Source organism: Rhipicephalus sanguineus, chromosome 7 (assembly GCF_013339695.2).
Source record: "Rhipicephalus sanguineus isolate Rsan-2018 chromosome 7, BIME_Rsan_1.4, whole genome shotgun sequence".
NCBI lineage: Eukaryota > Metazoa > Arthropoda > Arachnida > Ixodida > Ixodidae > Rhipicephalus > Rhipicephalus sanguineus.
The window spans coordinates 43,679,464-43,701,051 of record NC_051182.1 but is presented as its reverse complement, the minus strand read 5'-3'; the positions used below and the strand labels follow the sequence as shown (position 1 = coordinate 43,701,051).

At 46.9% G+C, this 21,588-nt stretch overlaps 1 protein-coding gene across 1 annotated transcript in view; it reads right to left on the bottom strand.

Annotated features, from left to right (window-relative positions):
- The window catches only part of LOC119398657 (fatty acid synthase-like), a 144,935-nt gene that overhangs the window by 54,473 nt on the left and 68,874 nt on the right, over nucleotides 1-21,588 (bottom strand). The window contains exons 11-15 of the mRNA XM_049417380.1: nucleotides 17,478-17,735; nucleotides 16,349-16,367; nucleotides 8,578-8,832; nucleotides 7,325-7,498; nucleotides 102-632 (exon numbers count right to left, since the gene is read on the bottom strand). Of these exons, the coding sequence (XP_049273337.1) occupies nucleotides 102-632; nucleotides 7,325-7,498; nucleotides 8,578-8,832; nucleotides 16,349-16,367; nucleotides 17,478-17,735 (1,237 nt within the window). The remainder of the gene's footprint in view (nucleotides 1-101; nucleotides 633-7,324; nucleotides 7,499-8,577; nucleotides 8,833-16,348; nucleotides 16,368-17,477; nucleotides 17,736-21,588) is intronic.

Sequence of the window (21,588 nt, the reverse complement as noted above, 5' to 3'; positions counted from 1 at the left end):
TAGGGTGTATTCACTCTTTAGGCGCGTGCCGTACATGGAGATCAAAGCAGATACCCGTGGACCCATGGCTGCCACACTCCGGCCCGCGAGCTCTAACACACGGAGCTTGAGGGACCATGTGTTTTCGACCACTACATCGAGGACCTCTCTAAGAGGATCTTCCTCTAGGAGACCGGTGTTCAGGATGTCCTCCTCAAGAGCTTTTGAGGAGGAGAGCACTGCTGATTTGACAGTGGAAGCCAGTGCTGCCGTGTCATTTGCTTGTTTCAGGATAGTAAGGAGTAGCTGGAGCAAGCTTTGATTAGGTGCAATGTTCTTAACATATTGGTAGAGCAGTTCTTCTGGTACTACCGCAGAGCTGGTTAAACTTGTCTCAGGATGGCTTTGGTCTTCTTTGGTGAGCTCCAGGACGCGCCGGCTGATGCAGTTGCATACGTCTGCATACTCTCGCAAGACATTCTCGCGTTCGTGGCTGGCGATTTCGTTATCGAAATAGGGGACAAAGCGGTGCTCTTCTACGATTGGCGTCTGAAGCATCGGCCGCCGTTGCACGGTGTTGACTTTGACGCCTTGTACTTCGACGCCACCAGCCTGCCGCAAGTTGTAGTGGGAGTTATACAGGAGGTCCACTCCTGCACGCAGAGCGGTAAATGAAGCACTTGACAACAAACTGTTCCTATTACTTCTATGTTTGCGCTTACGGTCTCAAAGCCACACATAAAGTGTCAGTGACCCTGTGCTGCAGAAACCAGCTCGCGCAAGATGTGCCACCTTCCATTTCAATGCTGTCATTACACTGAACGGATCTAATTCGGAAAAATATTGGGCTCACTATGACTAGCTGAAGAGTGAAATCAAGATTAAAGATGTCTCTTCATTACAGGTCGTGAATTCTGTAACGTGCGCCAAAAATGTAGAAATTATTATCATTAAATATGTAAAAGGAGAACAGACCTAGAATCTGCCAAAAAGAGTAACCGGCGCTATGTACGTGGAGTCACCAGAATTAACTAAACAATATGTAGTAGAAAAATCGCGCTTTTATTGGAAGGCCTGTCGCAGCAGCCATCGCCCTGTTATTTGATCAAATAGGAAGCCGAGTTGTTTGGAAGTTAACGGATTTAAAAAATTGTTCAATCGTGTAAAATAACGGCGTCATGAAATAATTGTCATTAGTGTCACTGCGTATATGAGTCATTTTTTAACGCACACTATCGCGAAGCCTAGTGCGACTGGGTTTCAGTGTCCAGTGTCATGTCTGATTATGGGCACATGTGTTTCACAGAGTACTAGAGCGCAAACAAGCTGTAGTGCAACAAAAGCGTGCTGCCTGACAGCCATTCACGAACAATAAAAGAAACGCAAGATAGACTAAATTAGTACAAACATGCAAGAAAATAGTACAGAATTCATCGGCCCTTCCACTTCGTGAAAATGGTCGATCAGCGAAGGTCTGTGGTGTGTCTAGTAAACGTTTACTTACTCAATAATGCAATGATGCATTTATTGCCAGCTTTTTAAACAATCAGCAAGTTGTGTATCAGGGAACAAAGAATCCCTTTGTAATTTCTCACGCTTTCACAGGAATAGAAAAGTATGCTGTTTATTGAAAGTATTAGCTCCCAGATACACACCCATTCGTTAGCGCAATGTAATACTTTATAAAACTGACAGTTTCCAAACGCGTTTGAATATAGTGGCATGGTAAAGCAAACATCCCGAGCATTCCGCGCGAGCTGTTCCCGCTTTGCGATAAGGCTAATAAGCTTTCATTGAAATCATTCTTCAGAGAAATGAAAACTTCCAACATGGGTGTTGCTGGCGCGAATAATTCGACAGGTCTTCTTGAATTCTTAACGTAGCAACTGAGTTCTTCTTCAGTTGAGCCGCTTCATTTGAACGGAGCAATTTTAGCTGCTGCCTTCGAGAAGACGACACCACTTGTCGAAACATTCGCTCCAGCGTTCGAGGATATTTGATCTGTTGAAACTTGCATCTTCCGCTTAGCTTCTGTCTTTTGCATTTCGTCGATGGAGTGGTACAGCATGGAAAACTTATTTTTTCAAAACTACATAGCGACCGACCTTCAACATAGAAAAATTCGGCAGATCCCACGCACTGTGGGAATCGATGTAATGCGAAGCAGCCAGCAAAGAGCTGCATACGTCGCCTTGTTTGTCCTTGAGCCAAATGAAATCATTCATGCCATGGAATCTAGTCCACCATATATCACATGTTTGCCATGCACGCATGCATGCACAATCTAGTGTACACCATGCCAATGAAACGCATATTCTGGTATATACAATGCATGACCTGTCTTTTATGTTCACCACACCCTCGTGTCATGCCATACCAATTTTGGTATATATCACGTTAAGAAAACGGCCGGAAGCGCACCATGACAGTGGCATGTAAATCATACCGTACATGACATGCATAACATGATTCGCATGTTAAGACCTCCCATTTATGTTCGTCATACAGTCACATCGCGCAATACCAATTTTGGTGTATATCAAAGGAGCGAAATGGCCGCGAATGCACCACGAGCGTGGCATGTAAGTCATGACATACATGGCATGCATGTCATAGTTTTCATGTTACCACCTGTTATTCATGTTCTTCATACAGTCACATCGCGCCATACCAATTTTGGTGCATATCAATCTAGCGAAACGGCCACGACTGCGCCATGAGCATGGCATGTAAATCATCTCGTACATTTCATGCATGTCATGATTGTCATGTTACCACCTTTCATTTACGTTCGTTATACAGTGGCGTCGCGCAATACCAATTTTGATGCATACCAAGCTAGCGAAACGGCCGGGAATGCACAATGAGCGGAGCATGTAAATCATGACATGCATAACCTGCATGTCATGATCTCCATGTTACCACCTCTCATTTACGTTCGTCATGCAGCCGCGTCGCGCAATAACAATTTTGGTGTATGTCAAGCAAGCGAAACGGCACGAGTGCGTCATGAGCATAACATGTAAATCATGTCGTGCATGTCATGCATGTCATGATTTTCTTGTTACCACGTCTCATTTACCTTCGTCATACAGTCGCTTCGCGCAATACCAATTTTGGTGTACATCGAGCTAGCGAAGCGGCCGCGAATGCATCATGAGCGTGGCAAATAAATCATGACATACATGACATGCATGTCATGGTTTTCATCTTACCAACTGGCATTCATGTTCTTCATACAGTCACATCGCGCAATAGCAAATTTGGTGTATATCAATCTACTGAAACTGCTGCTGGCGCATCATGAGCGTGGCATGTAAGTCAGGTCGTACATGACTTGCATGTCATGTTTTTCATGTTACCACGTGCCAGTTATGTTCGTCAAACAGAAATGTCTCGTCATACCAGTTTTCGTATGTATCCCTTCATTTAAACGGCCGCGAGCGCCCTGCGACCATGTCATGTAAATCATGCTGCACATGATATGCGCGTCATGATTTGCATGTTAGGACCTGCCATTATGTTCGTCATGAACTCTTGTCACGCTGTACCAATTTTGGTATATATGAAATTAATGGAACGGCCGCAAGAGCCCAAAGGCCGTTGAATGTAAATCATGCTGTTCATGACATGCGTGTCATGATTTTCATGATATGACCTGTCATTTATGTTCGTGATAAGGCCATGTTATGACACACCAATTTTGGTACACATCCGATTAACGGAACGGCCAGGGAGCCCAAAGGCCTTGGAATGTAAATCATGCTGTTCATGACATGCGTGTCATGATTTTCATGATATGACCTGTCATTTATGTTCGTAATAAGGCCATGTTGTGACACGCCAATTTTGGTATACATCCGATTAACGAAACGGCCAGGAGAGCACAAAGTCGTAGGCGGCTAGATAGATAGATAGATAGATAGATAGATAGATAGATAGATAGATAGATAGATAGATAGATAGATAGATAGATAGATAGATAGATAGATAGATAGATAGATACGCTCAAAGTCGCAGAAGTTCGCTAAGAAATGCTTCGCATTTAAAAACAATTTCAAACTGCATTTTCTCTTCCTTTCTTCGCTTGCTTTATCTTTCTCTCTGTTTCTGATATCCCTTTTTCGCATCTCTTTGTTTCTATTTCTTTCTCTCTCTCTCTGTATGCCTTTCTTTGTATTTCTATATGTTTATGTCTTTATTCCCTATCTTTGCATCGCCACGATGATCTAGTGGTTATGGCACTCGACTGCTGACCCGAATGTCGCGGGACCTAATCCCAGCCGCGGCGGCTGCATTTTCGATGGAGGCGAAAATGTTTGAGGCCCGTGTACTTAGATTTAGGTGCACGTTAGAGAACCCCAGGTGGTCGAAATTTGCGGAGCCCTCCACTACGGCGTCTCTCATAATCATATCGTGGTGTAGTGGCGTTAAAAGCCAGATATTAATATTATTATTGTGTTTTTCCCTCTCTTTATTTCCATAGCTTTCTTTCTGTATCTCTCTCCCTTTATCTCTCTGTCACGTGGTTCCCGTGATGCACTTCGACGAGCAGAGTTTTCGGTTAGCTCTCGCACCTGCTTTCTACCGGTCTATCAGAACGGCTCTGATAGGACGTCCTGCATGTGTGCATTTAAAATGCGAAGCATTTCTTAGCGAACCTCAGGCACTTTGGCCGTTTCTATCTATCTATCTATCTATCTATCTATCTATCTATCTATCTATCTATCTATCTATCTATCTATCTATCTATCTATCTATCTATCTATCTATCTATCTATCTATCTATCTATCTATCTATCTATCTATCTATCTATCTATCTATCTATCTAGCCGCCTACGTCTGGGCGCTCTCCTGGTAGTCATCATAGGTTTTAATATACCAAAATTAGCATAGCAGGGTATCGATGTATGAACAACACGATTCACTGGTCATGACATGAATAACGCAAAATACCTGTCACATACGTCATGAAACCCTTTCTCTCAGTCACGTGTGGCACATACCCGAATACTAGAGTTCATGCTATGCGGGTATGTGCCGCGGGTAATACAGAGTCTGAATCAACTCAGTAACCGCGAACATACACATCGACACGCGAAGAAAGTGATAACAAACTTCAACCAGTGTTCTTCACCGTGCACTGACATCGCACAGCACACAGGCCTTTATGATTTCGCCTCAATCGAAATGCAACCACCGCGGCCGGGATCGCAACCGCGACCTTCGGCTCATCAACCGAGCATCGTAGCCGCTACACCACAGCGGCGGACGCAATGAAATTGAGGAAGCTGACGACAAAACAGCCATGGAAGACGATCGACTACCATCCACTCGTTCACGTGGTCCGCAACGTGGACCATGTGGATTGCGCAAAAATCTGGGTTAGTGCTTCCTACAAGAACTCTGCTGAGGAGACCATACCCCTCATCATTACTGGTGACTTGAACATGCTTCTTACACTGCATGAAATACGGCCAGGGCATCACAAGACCTCGTTGCCAGGTCCCAGACAGGAGGCCTCATGCATAGATCATTTCTTCCTAAGAGGTATACACGATTTCTACCAGCTGCACCTTGCACTTGCACTTCACAACACTTGGTCCCCTCCTAGCCGCGATCACGAACGGATTCGACAACAAGTCCTGTCCAGCTCCTGGTGCTCACTGACCACGGTGATGATGATTCAAGAACTGTCAAAAGGCTCTCTCACACATGCACACGAGCTCGTGAAACGTGCGTGCGTTGTCCGTCATAAGGAACAAGTATAAGCATAACAACTGAAACGCAACTGTAACAACTGCAACTGAGTGTAATGTCGGTGCAGCGCGCCTGCGCGTGCCACTGGGCTGTGTATATATCTAGAGAAATTTTTCTGAAGAAAGCTTAGTTGCGCGTAGCGCCTGTTTTGTGCATCTGTGTTCCTTCCTTATCCTGTTCGAATCTGCGCTATGGAATATTAAAGAATATAAGCACTACATGTCAGTTTCCCGTGTCTGATGTTGGTAATACCGATGTGGCTGTTGGCGTCGTGCGCAACTGTAAACAATTGGTTATATAACACATGTGCGACTCTTTAACATATGTCTATGTATACTATCTGCAGATATCTCTAGCGTCATTCCGTCACGTTTTGCTCAATGTGAAAAATTACGTCCCAGTCACTTTCCCGCGCATGCTTCGCATAACATCGATTCCTCGGTCCGTGGGATCTGCCGAATTTTTTGTTTTGTTTTTATTTTATCTCACTCTCCCTCTCTGTCCTCTTTCCGCCCCCTATATCCCCATCCCTGTGCAGGGTAGCAACCGGTCACTCGCACCAGGTTAACCTTCCTGCCTCTTCCTTTTCATCTATTTCTCTCACACCTGCTGTACTCGGTAGTGGGGCTTGTCGAATTCCTATGGCGCATGCCCACGTGTGGAGGTTTTTGCATTACCAGATAAACTGCGGTGGGCTAGAACAGTTCGCTGTTAAAACAGCTGCATGACACCGCGAGAGCACTAAGAACGGTTGACCAGATACCATATCTAGAACTGTGCTCTGCCAAAAGCACCCTTCTAAGCGGAACAATTATGCCACGTTATTGGCTCCCAAAACGAGTGGCAGATTAACCACATGAGAATATTGCGAAATGAGTAATTGATGTTCCGTCACTCAACCCACTCATGTGCTCGCTGAGGGGACGTTATACCCGCAAACTTCTTGATTGCATCTGCCCACCTAACTTTGTGGCTTTTTCTCACGAGTTTGCCTTCTCTTGGCATCCAGTCTACTACTCTTAATGACCAGTGGTTATCTTGCCTACAACCTAGATGCCCTGCCCATGTCTATTTCTTCCTCTCGATTTCGACTAAGATGTTCGGAACACCAATGTTTCCCTGACCCACTCTGCTCTCTTCCAGTCCCTTAAGGTTACACCTATCATTTTCCTTTCCATTGCTCGCTGCGTCGTCCTCAATTGGTTAATGCAAGTACGGTTTGTCGCACGTAGAGTGCGTGACAGGCCGATGCAATTCACCGATGCTCGATTCGGACGTGACGTCGTGGTTGAATAAGGTGCCATGAAAGGCAACACAGCGTTATATTATTGTTGCCATGTCTGGTCAGATGTCTTGTTAGGCTAAGCAGTGATGCGTCCAACTTCGAACTCGCTTACAAAAGAAGAAAGGGGGGAGGGGGGTTAACTAATATTTACAGCACACAGTAATGTACGAATTATGCCACGTCTGTTGTAGGATGCTCAAGGTATTCGGGATATTCTCCGCCCCAATCCCAATTATTTATACGTCGCATATGCACACTTGAAATCTTCCAGTAATCAAGTTGAGGAGAACCTGGCTCACCTTCGTCTCCGACCATTTGGGTGATTCTTGCATGAATCATGGGGTCGATACGAATGGACTGTATTGCGAGTGGCAGCAAAAATTCTCTTTTTGTCTTCCAGATGAAGCTCATGTGCACCATTGAGTCCAAGAAGGCCACCCAGTTGTCCTCCCATTTCAGCTTCGCGTATGGTTCTGCAGGAGAGATGCCCAGATGAAGAATTTCTTATTGCGCAAATTACGGCGGAGCCACCAACTTGATCTGGGGGCTTCCGGCTCCCCATATTCGAGTTCCTCAGGACTGCAATAAAGTTCCTCTCATGTCATGTCGCAAAATACGGCGAAATTTACCCTCACGCTCGAGCATAAAAGTGCAGATGCAATTGCGTCAATCTAATATAAAGCCTATGATGGCGTCCACGCGAGTAACGTTCTCGCGTTGTCTCAACAATATTTGGGCTAGAGGTCCATACAATGCGGCGAGTGCCGTCTAAAAGCAGCAACGTTGCGCTTTGTTTTTACCAAGTAAATAAGATTGGCTGCTTCATGAATATCATGGCTCACCAACGAGCCCATCAGTACATATTAGGTAAATTTTGGAACTCAACTAAACACCGTACTTTGCTCGAGCAGTAATATTAGGAGTGTGCTGTCTGTAGATAACATATGTCTACGAACTCTCGTCATTAGATAAGTGACATATTACAACAAAACAAATAAACCTTGACGCTCATTTCCAAGATTTGGGGACATCTGCAGTGACGCCGTCTATCGGCGGCAGAAATGGTGTCCTGCCGCAACTTATTGGGAAACAGGCGAAAAAAAATCATGTCTGAAGAAAAAATCTAGTTACCAAAAAGGACTCCCAGGTTTATGCAGAAGATATCGCTTGGAATGTTTTGGTAAAATTGCAGCATTGCATAACAAAGCGCGTTGCTTCCCAGTACAGTTGAACACCTCCCATTAGAAACACAAGGGGCCACATTCTAAAGTATTAAACACTGAAGGAAGCCACGCGATTTCTAGTGCCACACTGCAATTTTACCAGAATGTTCCAGTGGGTCTCTGCCGTATAGAACCTGGAGTGCACTTTGGTAAGTAGCATTTTTCGTCAGATATGATTTTTTCGCCTATTTAAGCTTCAGTTACGGCCGACCGCCACAGCCACCGGTGAGAGATGGCGCTACGTACGTGTCCCCAAATTCCAGGTCATCCGTGGCTGTAACCCTGCATGTTTTGAGAGGTTCGTATTCATAAGTCCAGACGGCCCTTACTCTGTGAGGCGGCCTTGAGGGCACCTTGGAAAGCTCCGTAGTACTGGTATCCGCGGAGCTTCAGCTCCTTGTAAATCTCCGCACAGTCCATATCGAACTCAACGGTTTCAGCAGGCGTTCCGGGAGGGTCCTTCTGTAGCACCGTCTCACCATCTTCAGCTACGCGGATGCGACCTTTGCAGACCACAGCTCGGCCTTCACACACTTCGAACTCGCCAGAGATGGGCATCATAGTGATCTGGAAACGGACGCACCCTGGACGCGCCAGACCAAGTTGAAGGTTCAGGGTGATACATTGTCATCGCGTAAGAAATTCTGAGCAAGTCTCTCACCTAACAACCTTAGTCTCTCCTAATGGCATCTAACCTTAGTCCTCCACAAAACTGACGCCTAGCGTGAGGAAAAAAAGAACGTTTCATGTATAGAACGCTTTTACATGAAATAGCAACTATCAAGTGCTAATTTTACAAGTTCGAAGCTATAAAACTTGCGCTATTCGAGCCAGGGTGTCGGAACGAAATGTTTTTCGTTTCGGTTTTAGTTTCGTTCCACCGCAAAAAGTTCCGTTCCGTTTCTGTTCCGGAACGAAAAAAAAATGTTCCGTAACGGTTCGTAACAGTATTTTGTATGGAAAAATATGAAGTTAAGGTAATCATTACGAACATTGGATTTGTGATGTAGTTACTTGCCCTGCTGTTAGGAAAGTGGGACAAGGGTAAAATACGTTCTTCAGAGGAGCGGAAGTAACTGTACCACGAATTTCAACCAACTATCACAAACCAGTATTAATTTCAAAGTCATAGTATTTATTTTCTCAAAAGACAAATACGAATTTTTCAGTAGGCTCTATGCTTTGTGTCAAGGGAGTGAGCACGATCTCAGAAGCAGCACGTCATTGAGTGTACTCTCTGATGTGCGAGACCGCTGTTCTGATAAAGAGATCGCCAGGCCTGCGCGACACACGCAGCACAGTCACAACAAAAGCTGGAAGAGCGGACTTTGTAGAGCCCGCTGCAGAGTCTCTTGGGGCAATAATACAAGTACACATGCAAGGTACCCACTACGCCATAAATCATCCCAATTCTTCCGAAGTAGAGAAGCTCCCACTATGTCATTTTTCGTCATTCTTCGGAGTCTCGTGGTACACGCTACACATATGTAAGGCATTATGTGCACTTTGCGCTGTGACTGATGATAAAGAATTATGGCTGAACACTGTGCAGTGTGTGGGAAGCAGTGTGGCGGAATGGGCGCCTCCATTCCTTTCAATTCCATTGCGGGAAATTAGAACATGCCGCAATTCCATTCCTTTCAATTCCTCGGAATGAAAAAAACTTAGCGCATTCGGACTCTGGGAATGGCCGGGCAGTTCAATCCGATCAATGTAATTCCTCCCCGTAAAAAATCTTGATAGTTTTATCGAGTTAAGAATGAACGCCCCATAAAGCTGATGTCATCAGATGCATTAAGAACTGCAAGAGCACGCAAAACAGGTTACCAAGATCGAGGGATAGTAGCTTGGTTACATATCTCGTGCAGTACAACCGCCCTACTAATTCCCATAGGGGCAGTTCTTCCGCTACCTATAGTATTTGCATGGTCAGCATGTTTGAACGATTGATGGTGTTTTAATATATTGTTTATGCTTAAATGCGTTAATGCTAAAATGACGACGTAGCCTATTTTTATGCTGACAAAAGCAGTATTCAAGAAGACTAAGCAGTTTTGCCACGCGTCTGGAGCGGTTGTAAATATGGAGAAAAATAAGATTTGGTTAATGAGGAATAAGGCCCTCTAGATCGGCTGGTATTAGTTGGAACAGTGCACTGCTCGGGCACCTTGTGCCTTTGTATTGAATACGGAACACTGGGCAGCACTGCTCGTCAGCACTCACGCTTGTCAAGCGCTCCTCGCAAGCAAAAGAGAGTTTTAGTTTAGCGCGCGCAACAGCCTTGCGCACGCAACGGGTGAGAGAGAGCAAGACTGCGCATGCGCTGAACCTAGGAGAGATGCGCACGCTAGATCTCGGCGCTTACGTTGCTCCCGCTACGGCCGTTGCGTATACCGCTGAGCGCGGATCCTTCCACCCCTGCCCTTGCTGCCGGTTTGATGACTGCTACTACGTCCGAGCCACAACGACACTCTTAACACTCCGATCCACTTTTCTCCCATCCTCCCCCACCCCCAGACGCTGCGCCGTGCTCCCTATAGGGCTGCAGAAATTAGGCGTCTTATTCTTCCTCTAATCACACAATACGGGCGTTTCTCTCGCGAGATCTCGACCGGTCGAGACAAGCAAAATGGCTGCGTCCGACAGCAGAACAAGCGGCACGGCGGTCATGGCAGCGAATAAATCCCGCGTCCATTTCGGAATTGCCCTCGATTTGGAGCTCCTTGTCTACGTGAGTAGCTTGAATCCGTTCGCGGACCCAATGCAGTGGACAGTGATCGCTGCAAAGATGCAGGAGATATTCGATGTCGTCGAGACTGCAGTCGCCCTTCAAAGGCCACCGCTCTCGGTTTGTGAGCATCAAACCGTCTATCTCTTCCCATGAAAGAGTGACCAAAAGGCGCTGATTCGAAAGGATGCTGGAAGGCATTTTTCCTCCCTCGCTGCTGCTCGCCTCGTAGAAGTCGTACCAACCGTCACCGTTCACCACAGATCACCTCAACAAAATTTGCGCCATCGTAAAATCTTGCCTTGTCTCGTGCCTTGACTTGTGTCAGCTATGATCGGCCACGGCCGCCTGGATCACCGCCGCGCGCCCCGATCCAGGCGGCCGTGGACCGGCTATTGTAGTTTATTTCTTAGCCACTAGATGGCGCAGAAAAACAGGCCGAGACGAAGGTGCTGACGCTTAGACGCAGTGCACGTTTCGGTTGTTGCGTACGGTAAACTAAAAATCTAGGAGACAGCCTCAACTCTAATGTACGCAGCGCACAGGCCGTTGCGTACGTACAGGTTTGCGCGCGCTAAACTAAAACTCTCTATAGAAGCACTAGCGTGGCACTGTTGTGGAAGACCCGACTGCCACGCAGAGGGCGCGGGTTGAAATGCCATCCGAGCCTAGAAATTTGTTTCTCATTTATTTTTTTTATATCACGCGTTATCGGTCATGGACGCCGCAGGCGGTCGACAATCATGGCGCCAAAATCAGCTGTTGTGATCTCATAACAGCTTTCGCTGTAACAAACTTCGGCGCCGACAATGCCCTCTCTACGCTGGCCTGCGTGACAGGCGCGCGAAAATCCACTTGCGTTAATATAAACATCTCTGCTTGGCACTGTTTTCGTTTTTCGCACAATTTCAACATATCTTTGCTTTGGAATTCCTGCCTGAGGTACGCGCTAATACCGTACCCTAAGATATGCTCACATTGCACGAGCTCAGTTGCTCCGGATTCCTAAGCTTTCTCGTGAACCGAAAAACGATTGAAAAAATTTCGTTTTCACTCCGGAACGAAATAATAGATAAAGTTTCGGTTACGTTTTCGTTCCGGTCCTAAATATCGTTTTTTTTTTTCGTTTTTCGTTTTCGGTTTTCGTTCCGTTCCGACACCCTGATTCCAGCTAACTTGAATATGTCGACGCAACTCACTGATACATGCTAAGAAAATAATTCGTAAAATTTGCTTAAAGTCGGAACTCGAGACCGTTGATAGACATCACTATGAACGGCGCTCAATACAAACAGCATTACATTGATTTGCAGAGACCAGCTGCAGTACTGGGTGTAAGCATGTAGTGCAAAAACGGGTAGCGCCACGGCAAAATGTTGGCGGTGATGTCACTGTCTTGAGGTTGTGGTGATAGTTGCTCTGTACCTCGGTTGCACAGTTTTGTGATTGTTCACGGAAACCATAGAACATGTGTTCAACATAATGACATTACGATAGGAATCATATGGAAACTGTAGACGTATTTCTGGCATAGCCGTCAGCGACGCGGTGAGGCTCCGTATATGTATAGGTATGCGTGAAATGCTCCCGAAAATCCTCAAAAAACAATGGAAATGACATATTTATTCGCCCCCTTTAAAATCACTTTTTATGTGTCTGAAGAAATCGTCAGATGGCTGTAACACCAGTACTGTGAGGCGACGCGTGTTTTACGTCATGTGAAAGCCATCTTATACTCTACGACCTGAAATGCTCTAGCGACGGGAGCTGCTTGTCATCAAAACCACCGTTCTACAGGCGACTCGTCGTCACAATTTTGGCTCTCTTTCCATCCCTATTGCAAAACCCAGCGCCACTGGGTACCAGCGTCCAGTGCCATGCCTGATTATGGGCCCAGCGTCGCGCTGGATACTGGGCCGCTGGAGAGGCGTTTTACTGGGAGGCGCTGGGTACTCAAGCGCAAAACGGCTCTACAGCGTAAAAACGGCGGTGCTTACGTGCCCTACATAAATATATTACTAAAGAAAGGCATATAGAAAGCATTAGTGCAATAAAAAAAAAGCCGTATGAAAAAAAAAAAAAAAAAAAACTCCATCACCAGGATTCGAACTCGCCACCTCTCAATCTTCAAGCGAGTACTCTACCACTGCGCCACGCTGAAACACGTCAACAACGCTGTAAAAGGGCTAGTCAATACAGTAAGACAGCGTTTCGTTTCATATTTCCGTGTCGCGTATTCAAGGAAGACGCGATCTTCCTCTCCAAATAACGCTTGCTTCTTTATTAGACACAAACAAAGGGTGGCCGGAAACGAATGAAATGCCCAAAATGGGAAGAGCGCTAGGTTTCTTTAGGAATTCCCGTTTTAACTCCGAAAAATATCAAATGGATCGAGGACCAGCGTACAGTTCGACGGCTGTTACTGCCGATTTTTAACAGCCGTTTCTCGCCCTTGCTAATGATGAACATGTACAGAAGCTTTATGATGACGCGTTCGAAAAACACGCGCCTGCATAAATTCATACTGAGTATTTCTCGCGCGAGCGACGATATTACTGGGGGCGGGCGTGGCTGATTTGCAGTTCTATCGATACCTACAACTATAAAACCGCTCATCAAAAACAAATACAATTCGTTGAAAAAAGACGCCGGTGTGTTAGTTCACTAACGCGTACCAGTTGACACGTATGTGTTCTGACGTATGAGTCAGAGAACTACCGCCGAGTGCGGCCGGCTGCTTTCGGTGAGCCTGTGTTCGTTGCTGAAAGCGCATCGCATCGATGGCCACCGCTCCTTGTTTGGACACCGTACAAAAGAAAAAAAATGGTTAATTTAGGTTAACGGACGTCCAGACTATACTTTACAGTAAATTTTGCACGTTGGAATTGCGTGTACTTAAACGAAGAAGCGCCGGGGGCATGTAGACGGACTCGGCCGGTACGCTAGGCCTAACACTCGCTGGGAGCCGCACTGGGTTGGACCGATCTCGGCGCAAATGAATTGCGATGGTTGAAGTTTTTGCATTTTAGCCTCGAAACCTTTTTAACTGTTACCTAACGTATTGCTGAAGTAAGTGGATGTGCGACAATTGCCCGAGATGCGTTTCCGGTGTGGCGATATCGAACGACGGCTGTTTTTCTGGCCTCCGTTCGGAGGGTCGCGAAGCCAGAGCTCATGTTCTTGCCATTTGCACGGCGATGTAACAATTTGCTCTATATGTTCAGACCAATGCCTCCAGACTTATAAACATTAAAATATGAAGTCATTACAGCAACACATCACGAATGCAAAACTGATATATATGAGCGGCATGCACGAAATGTGTATTCACTGCTTCTCAACTGCTGATTAACGACTTCATTGGCACTGCATGAATAAAAAAAAGCGTGGTAGGAAGCAAAATTATTAGTGTTGGCTGCTTTGGGTTATTAACATATTTTCCTCCACATTCGACTGGCAAACAATAAAAGGGACCGTGATTTCACGTATATCATATCACGTACATTATGAAAATAGTGTGCATCTCCTCGTCTTTCTCTGCAAAGCTAGAATTTGTGACACATGTTTGGGACCCGTTAGGATAGCATCTATCGGTACCATCGAATCAGACACTCGATATTCAACGATACCAAAGCATTGCGCCGCGCACGATACTGAAAGCAGCGCTCGGCACTGGCAGAACAGGGCGGGCTCCAGTATGTGCCAGCGCACGCCAGTGAGAATTCCAGCGTCTCCAGCGCTTCCCAGTGAGCGCCAGCGTCACAGCGGCAAAGCCAGTGGCTCTACCAGTGCGACCCAGCGCTATCACAGCGCTTTCACCGACGTCCCAGTGAATTCGAGCGTATACCAGTGTTCCCAGTGCGGTCCAGCGCCAAAAAACGTACTGGTATCACGCTGGGGGTACTGGAACGGCGCTGGTTTTTGCAATAGGGATATGAACCTGGCCACGCCGAAGCCCACCTGGGTCCCTATTCATAAAAGACCTTACGCTTAAAGTTTTTTTAGAACATTTTAGCCAATCACGATGCGTGACATACCATTAGTCAAGCCGGCTGTCCAATAGGAAAACGCACTTACAAAACAGACACTTTACTAATTCTACTCTTGTGAATTTATGAAGGTCATGTTCACTACAATTCATATTCATCTTTGCTGCTTGCCTTCCTTCACATAACGTTTCATTATGTTGCTGTCGCAATTTTTGCTTTAATATTGCTACAAAACCGTAACTTTTCGGAAATTTTGATACAATAGGTTTATGATTCCTTTGAACTGCTTATGTAAGTTTTGTCGGGGAAAATGAACTTCACAAAATTTACCGTAAAAATCCTTACCCGTTGTAGGCAGGATAGTGAAACGTTGAAATTTGACGTCCTCGATGATTACAGGGGTCTCGTCGATATGCCTTCCGCAGTGGTTGGCGATGAACTGCCAAGCGAAAACCAAGTATCCAGTGCCAGGTAACAGGATACGTCCATCTGGCTGGTGACCGACGAGGTACTTGTCATCGTTATGGGCTTCTATGTCGATTTCCATGATATTTCATTCGCCTGCCAGCACACAGTAATCGCTCAGTTTCATACCAACCTTGCAGTATTTCGCTCAATGGAACAATATGTGAGCCATAAAGCTTAGCTGGTCAACTGAATCTTGCGCACAATCTTTTCTTTAACTAATTTCTCCAGACCTTCGAACGCACGGCGTTATATGGGGGCAGATGGCGTATAGCGTTCCCAGGCTTTCGTTCTTGCCAGCTGCTATGACGGTCAATTCAACAACGGCAATTCAACAATGACGTAATTCAACAATGACGGCAATTCAACAACGTTACGTAAATGCTCATTGTCACCTGAGCATTTTTTTTAGGTATGGGTTCGAAAAACACGGAAAGTTTCTTTCAACATGAACTGGAAGTTTGAGTACACGCATGCATGAAGCAAGCGCAATGGGTCACCATGAAAAATTCAGCTTGCGATAAACAAATCAACCCTAACTGTTTTGCTGCAGAAAGCGATACACTAAAGTGAAATCCGAAAATTGTGAATGTGATTGTTCAGCATTCACTAATTAACGTGAAAGGCTTGCAATAGTTCATAAGAATGGCGGCTTTTCGCAGGAACATTTTTTCACATGCACTGTCGAGCTGAACAAGTTCCTTTGCTACGACAAAACAGTTCTGGAAAATGAAACGCCGGGACGATTTTGGTGAATCCTTGGAGCTACTTGTCGTGGTATATCTATTTAGTTCTTCACTACCGCAAGCCTATCAGGCCATACGCAGACCCCTGAGGTAGGCACCCGGTGAGAAGTCATTCCACAGAAGTGCGCACACCTACTGGGCTCGTGGTTACATTTGCAAGCTCTGCGCTTACTGTTTGCGAATGCAAACACCTGTGAACAGGGAGAAGAGAGTTCAGGATAGCTTTATAGAACGTAAAAGCTTCTGTAGAGCACTCACCGAGGCACATTTTTGATTTTGAGGAATCATGTTAACAAGCACATGGCGAGGTGGCTATGACATTGCATCAGTATGACTGTGCTATAACAGGCAATAGCAACACTGTATTCGTAGTATAGCGTTCCGCGACAGATTCTCAAAAGCACGCGAGTGGTGCCTGTTTGTAACCAGAGAAGCGATATCTTGTAATTAAACAACGTCGCGTCGCTGCCGGCTTCTCGTGAAACAATCACCTTCTGACAACGAATGAGTCCTATTTTATACAAGCTTTCAATATTTTATAAACGTTGTTCTTTGGCATAAACGGTCTCTAGGCCTCAATGAATGAGTCTCTGGAAACTTCAATGGTGTCTAAAGGTACAATGAGAAACGACGATGCTATCATATTTTTTAATGGCGTGTCGTTAGTGCAGCCTCTAAATCCGTATACATCTCACGGGCAAGGATGCCTATGTCATCTATTTGTATGGTTTGATGAGTCTCGTCATCGAAAAGGTAATAATAAAATCGCCATATTAACTTGGCATAGGGAGCTAGGGTTAGTGCGCACTCTTGTATAATAATAATATCTGGGGTTTAACGTCCCAAACCCCGATATGATTATGAGGGACGCCGTAGTAGAGGGCTCCGAAAATTTCGACCACCTGGGGTTCTTTAAAGTGCACCTAAATCTGAGTACACGGGCCTCAAGCATTTCCGCCTCCATCGAAAATGCAGCCGCCGCGACTCGCTCTTGTATTCATTACACAAGTTATTACAACCATATATTACACATTCCGCATTCAGTCGGCATGTACAGTATATTACACTTAGGTTTGAGTACATCACATCATATTTTCGCGTAAGCCTTAATGATTTAGGCTTACCTTCTGACCTGAGCTCATGTAAATACAACTTTTTCAAACGACCCGATGACACAAAAGGGCAATCTGCAGCAACTCAAGATGCTCTTTTATGAAGTGGTCACTCAAGGCAACAATCAGAAGAGTCCTTTTAAATTAACGATTTTGCACGTCGTTGCTATGCACAAAATTATAAATTACCTCTTCCGGCGAAGGAAAATCTTTCCAGTGAGCAACATCCCATGTCTGAGAATGGTCCCAGCCGACCAAGTGGCCGATGTTTGGTGTACCGCGGGGCACGGGCCACGGAACTGGAGGGTATAGCACCGACACGTCCATTTCGACTCCGAGAGTATGAAGTTTTCCCAGCGAGCTCAGAAAATACTCCACATTGTCCGCGTGGCGCTTCATGAGACCGAAGCAGCTGGCATCGGGGCCTACAGCTCTGCGCAGGATTGCCTGGAAAATGTCGAAGTACATAAATGCCGAGGAAGCTTTGAAGAGACCCTGGAAGGTTTTTTTAGCACAGTGAAAAATCATGGTGGCAGGTACCAAAAGTGCCTCTGAAACTGTTAGCCAATTACTATTGTTCCGCACGCAGCAGGGAATCCCCAACTTCGCGTAAAAAGAAGACAAATGGCGGTCGTTCTCTGCGGGGCAAACAGCGCGGCAGATGACAGCAAGAAGGCGCGAAAGGCGCTTACTTATGTCATCAACGGCATCTAAAGGCAGACTCTCGGACAGCACGTGCAATTTCATGGAGGCGCCGTGGCCGCCCAAGAGATGCTACCAATAGCCAGAGCAGCGCACGCGTCGACGAGGATTTGTCAAGTACTATAGATGTCAGACTCTGCCCAGGCGGGGCGGCGGAAAAAATCCACGCATATCCACAAAGTGAATGATGACGAGTGGCTGAAGCACTGGGGATTGTCCGGTAACCGTGAACCTCCCGTGATATTTCCCACTCGCGCATGTAAATGAGCGACAACGCGTGTTTACAGTTATGAACAATGTGTTTTATTCGTCATAACTCGTATGTCATGTTGAGTTGTGGATTCCGTATTGCCTTGATTATTACGGCTTTGTGGTCCGTGATATGTAGAGCCAATGGTTCTTCGATCGGTTCTAGCCTGAAGTTGGCAAAAACGAGGTCGCGCGGCGCCGCACCCGAGAACAGACTATTTTAGCATCATGTGCGCGCTACGCGTGCTCTGTTGTCCGTTTCGCTGATGTTGTCACCTGTTAATCGATGCGCTTGTTTTATAGCTTTCGAGCGGCGCCGCGCCGAGTACATTCTATTTTTAAACCATATGCGCGCTATGCTCGCTCTTTAGACCGTTTATGCGCAAATGTTTTGCACCTCCGCTCCGACTGTAGGTTATGGGGGGACGGACGGACGGATATTGTGAGGTGTTAAGGTGCGTCGCCCCTAAAAAACCACCACCAGCGTCCTCAGCGCCAGTCATCGCAACCGTGGTGCTAACTGGGTAGTGCAGAGAGCCGCCAGCAAGAGAATGTGCATAGGCCACAAGAGGCAAGGTTTGTGTCGAGGCACGTTTTTCTCGCGGCACGATATCCTGAAAATGAAGGACCTGGAAAGCTGGTGTGCCCATCCACGCTTTAGAAAGGTAGGATGCTCATGAAAGCAAACCGCGGGTACAATACAAGAAAAGTTTCAGTTATTTCGGCGCGCTGCAACTCGCATGTCCAAACCAGGATCGCATGCCATCGAATTCGAGGGAAGCCCTCCGCGATCGTTTTTTACAGCCTAAATGCGTTATATTTTGGTTACTCATAATGTCAAGGCGATGACGTACTTACACAATCAATTCGGTTAGCTATGTATCTTACAGTCAGTGGTTACGAGCTCGCTTTATGAAGGACGAAAGGTCCCGGTGATTTTCGCCTTTTCATTTGCATTCTCCTTTCAGCTCTCGCTTCCTGTGCGTTGGACTGCTGCCATACGGATTTTATGTTCTTTTGACGGTTTTCTTCCGTTTTTATACACTGAAAATGCGCACACGTGCTTGTGCGGTTTCGTGGGGTGCAACCGAAGGCAAAAAAAACCCCGAAGGTAGGGATGACCGACATTTTGCGATTTACTTGTGTGGCACACTTGTTAGCGTGTGCTAGTTAAAACCGCAAAATTGAACCTTCCGAACGTATGTGCGCGATGTCGTATGGTGACGACCGATTCAGACTAAGGGTGGTCACGGTGTCCGTGGCCGTCGTGGTAGTGGCCCACCGGTGTCACCCCCTAATGGGGGTCGAGCGCCGCCTCCGGATAATAATAAAGTTCTTTGCCTGCCTGCCTGCCTGCCTGCCTGCCTGCCTGCCTGTGTTTATCACGCGTGTCTTGAATCCGCATCTAACTATTCACTTCGTGTTACACAGCGCGCTCCGTGTTCAGGGACTGCGCTGATCTTCATAATCCAAGTTGCCATGGGTCTCCTTGGTGGTTGCGGAAAGCACAAAAGCAGTGCCCCATTATCTCTGTCTCCTGCCACTGGCTATGAAGAATGAGAGTAATCCGCCTCTCTCCCGATGCCACGGCGCATGCGCCCCCAGCGGAAACATCGCGCAAAGCCCCTGCATCTGGCACACTGTCGTTCTGGCAATACTAGCTGTATCCGCCTCAAAACGGCAGTGGGCAGCACAGGGAAATTAAGAAAGATTACACCATCTCCCGCCAAAGGGGACAATGAGGAGATACGAAGCCGGAGGACTTGCACGATCGCGTTCCGTTGGCGTTCGTTGGGCATGCTACCGACCCCGGGCATGCTACCGATCTCGCGTCGTAGAACGCGAAGAGGAACGCTACACGCGTGGTGTCTTCCCTCTAGCCTGACCGTTAATTCTGACAGGGTGAGCAGGAAACGTGGTCGACAGGTGCGCGAGAGTGGGGGACCGTAGAAGAGGAGAGAGAGAGGAGAGGGGACCCGCATGCGCTGGCGCTCATCGCGGCGTTGCGCAGGAGAGAATGAGGCGCCACACGGCGAGCGCTTAGGTAGTGGCGCCCTCTCTTGCGCTTAAGCAAATTGACAGGACACGACGATGCACGTGGTGAAAGGACATGATGATGTACGCCGGCACGCCGACAAGCACAGACCCTAAGGCGCTTCGTCACGCACCGCACCGAACCTCATGGCGGTTCGGTGCGCGTCCGACTAGCGGAGTGAAATTCCTAGCTCTATTTCCGAGTTTCAAATACGCAAACGGCCACTGCGCGACGAAGGTGCACAGCTGGGCGCGCGCCGGCGCCAGTGCGTCTGCCGCGGCTATGACGTCACTCCTATGGAGTGCGCAGACCGGTGGGGAGCGCGCGGCGGCGGCGGCTCCGGTGAGCCAGCTCTGCGCCGTGTGACGTCACTGCTCCTTGAGCATGCGCAACACGGCTCTGGGACTGCCACGCTAAACTGCTCCACCGCGGCCCGTGTAGCTAGTGCTACAAAAGAAAGCGTACATTTCGCGCGATGAGTTCGCTTATGTTGACTGATTCGAAGCCCTTTTGCAACGAAAGATTCGTGAGATGTAGTCAAATATGAATGCTTGTTTCTATGATAAAACAAAAATGCGCTACAGAACCCATTTATTGAGGTTAATAATAATATCGGGGGGGTTTAACGTCCCAAAACCACGATATGACCATGAGAGACGCCGTACTGGAGGGCTCCGGAAATTTCGACCACCTGGGGCTCTTTAACATGCACCTAAATCTAAGTACACGGTCCTCAAACAGTTTCGCCTCCATCGAAAATGCAGCCGCAGCGGCCAGGATTCGATCCCGTGACCTTCGGGTCCGCAGCCGAGCACCATAACCACTAGACCACCGAGGCGGGGCCCTTTTATTGAGGCTATATATGCACATGATTACAAGTTTAGGCATTTTTAGTTTCATCTGCACGAGCACGTATTAAGCGTTCCACGAGAGTCTGCGTCACTGCGCAGGCATTTCATGAAAACTATGTGGCAGTGTCGCTGCAAGTCCGAAACAATAGGTGTGACAGCAACAAATAGGAATTTCATAAAATTAAAGGCAACAGCTCACGACTTTAGCAGAGACGGCGCTGCAGCGAGCGAAATGACCTTCGCGCAGTCTATGGCTTCAGCGCAATGTTTGCAATGGGAGCACGAGTACAGTCGAGCGTGATTAGAAAGTTATCGAGCGAGCGTCGATCGGCCTAGTGTCCCAAGTGCCTAGCGGCACGTCTCCGAACAGTTAAAATTAAGATTACGCAATCTCCTATCACTAGTTGCCGGTTACATGCTACAATAATCATTCCTAAAATGAACTCTGCACCCTTTCTCTCTA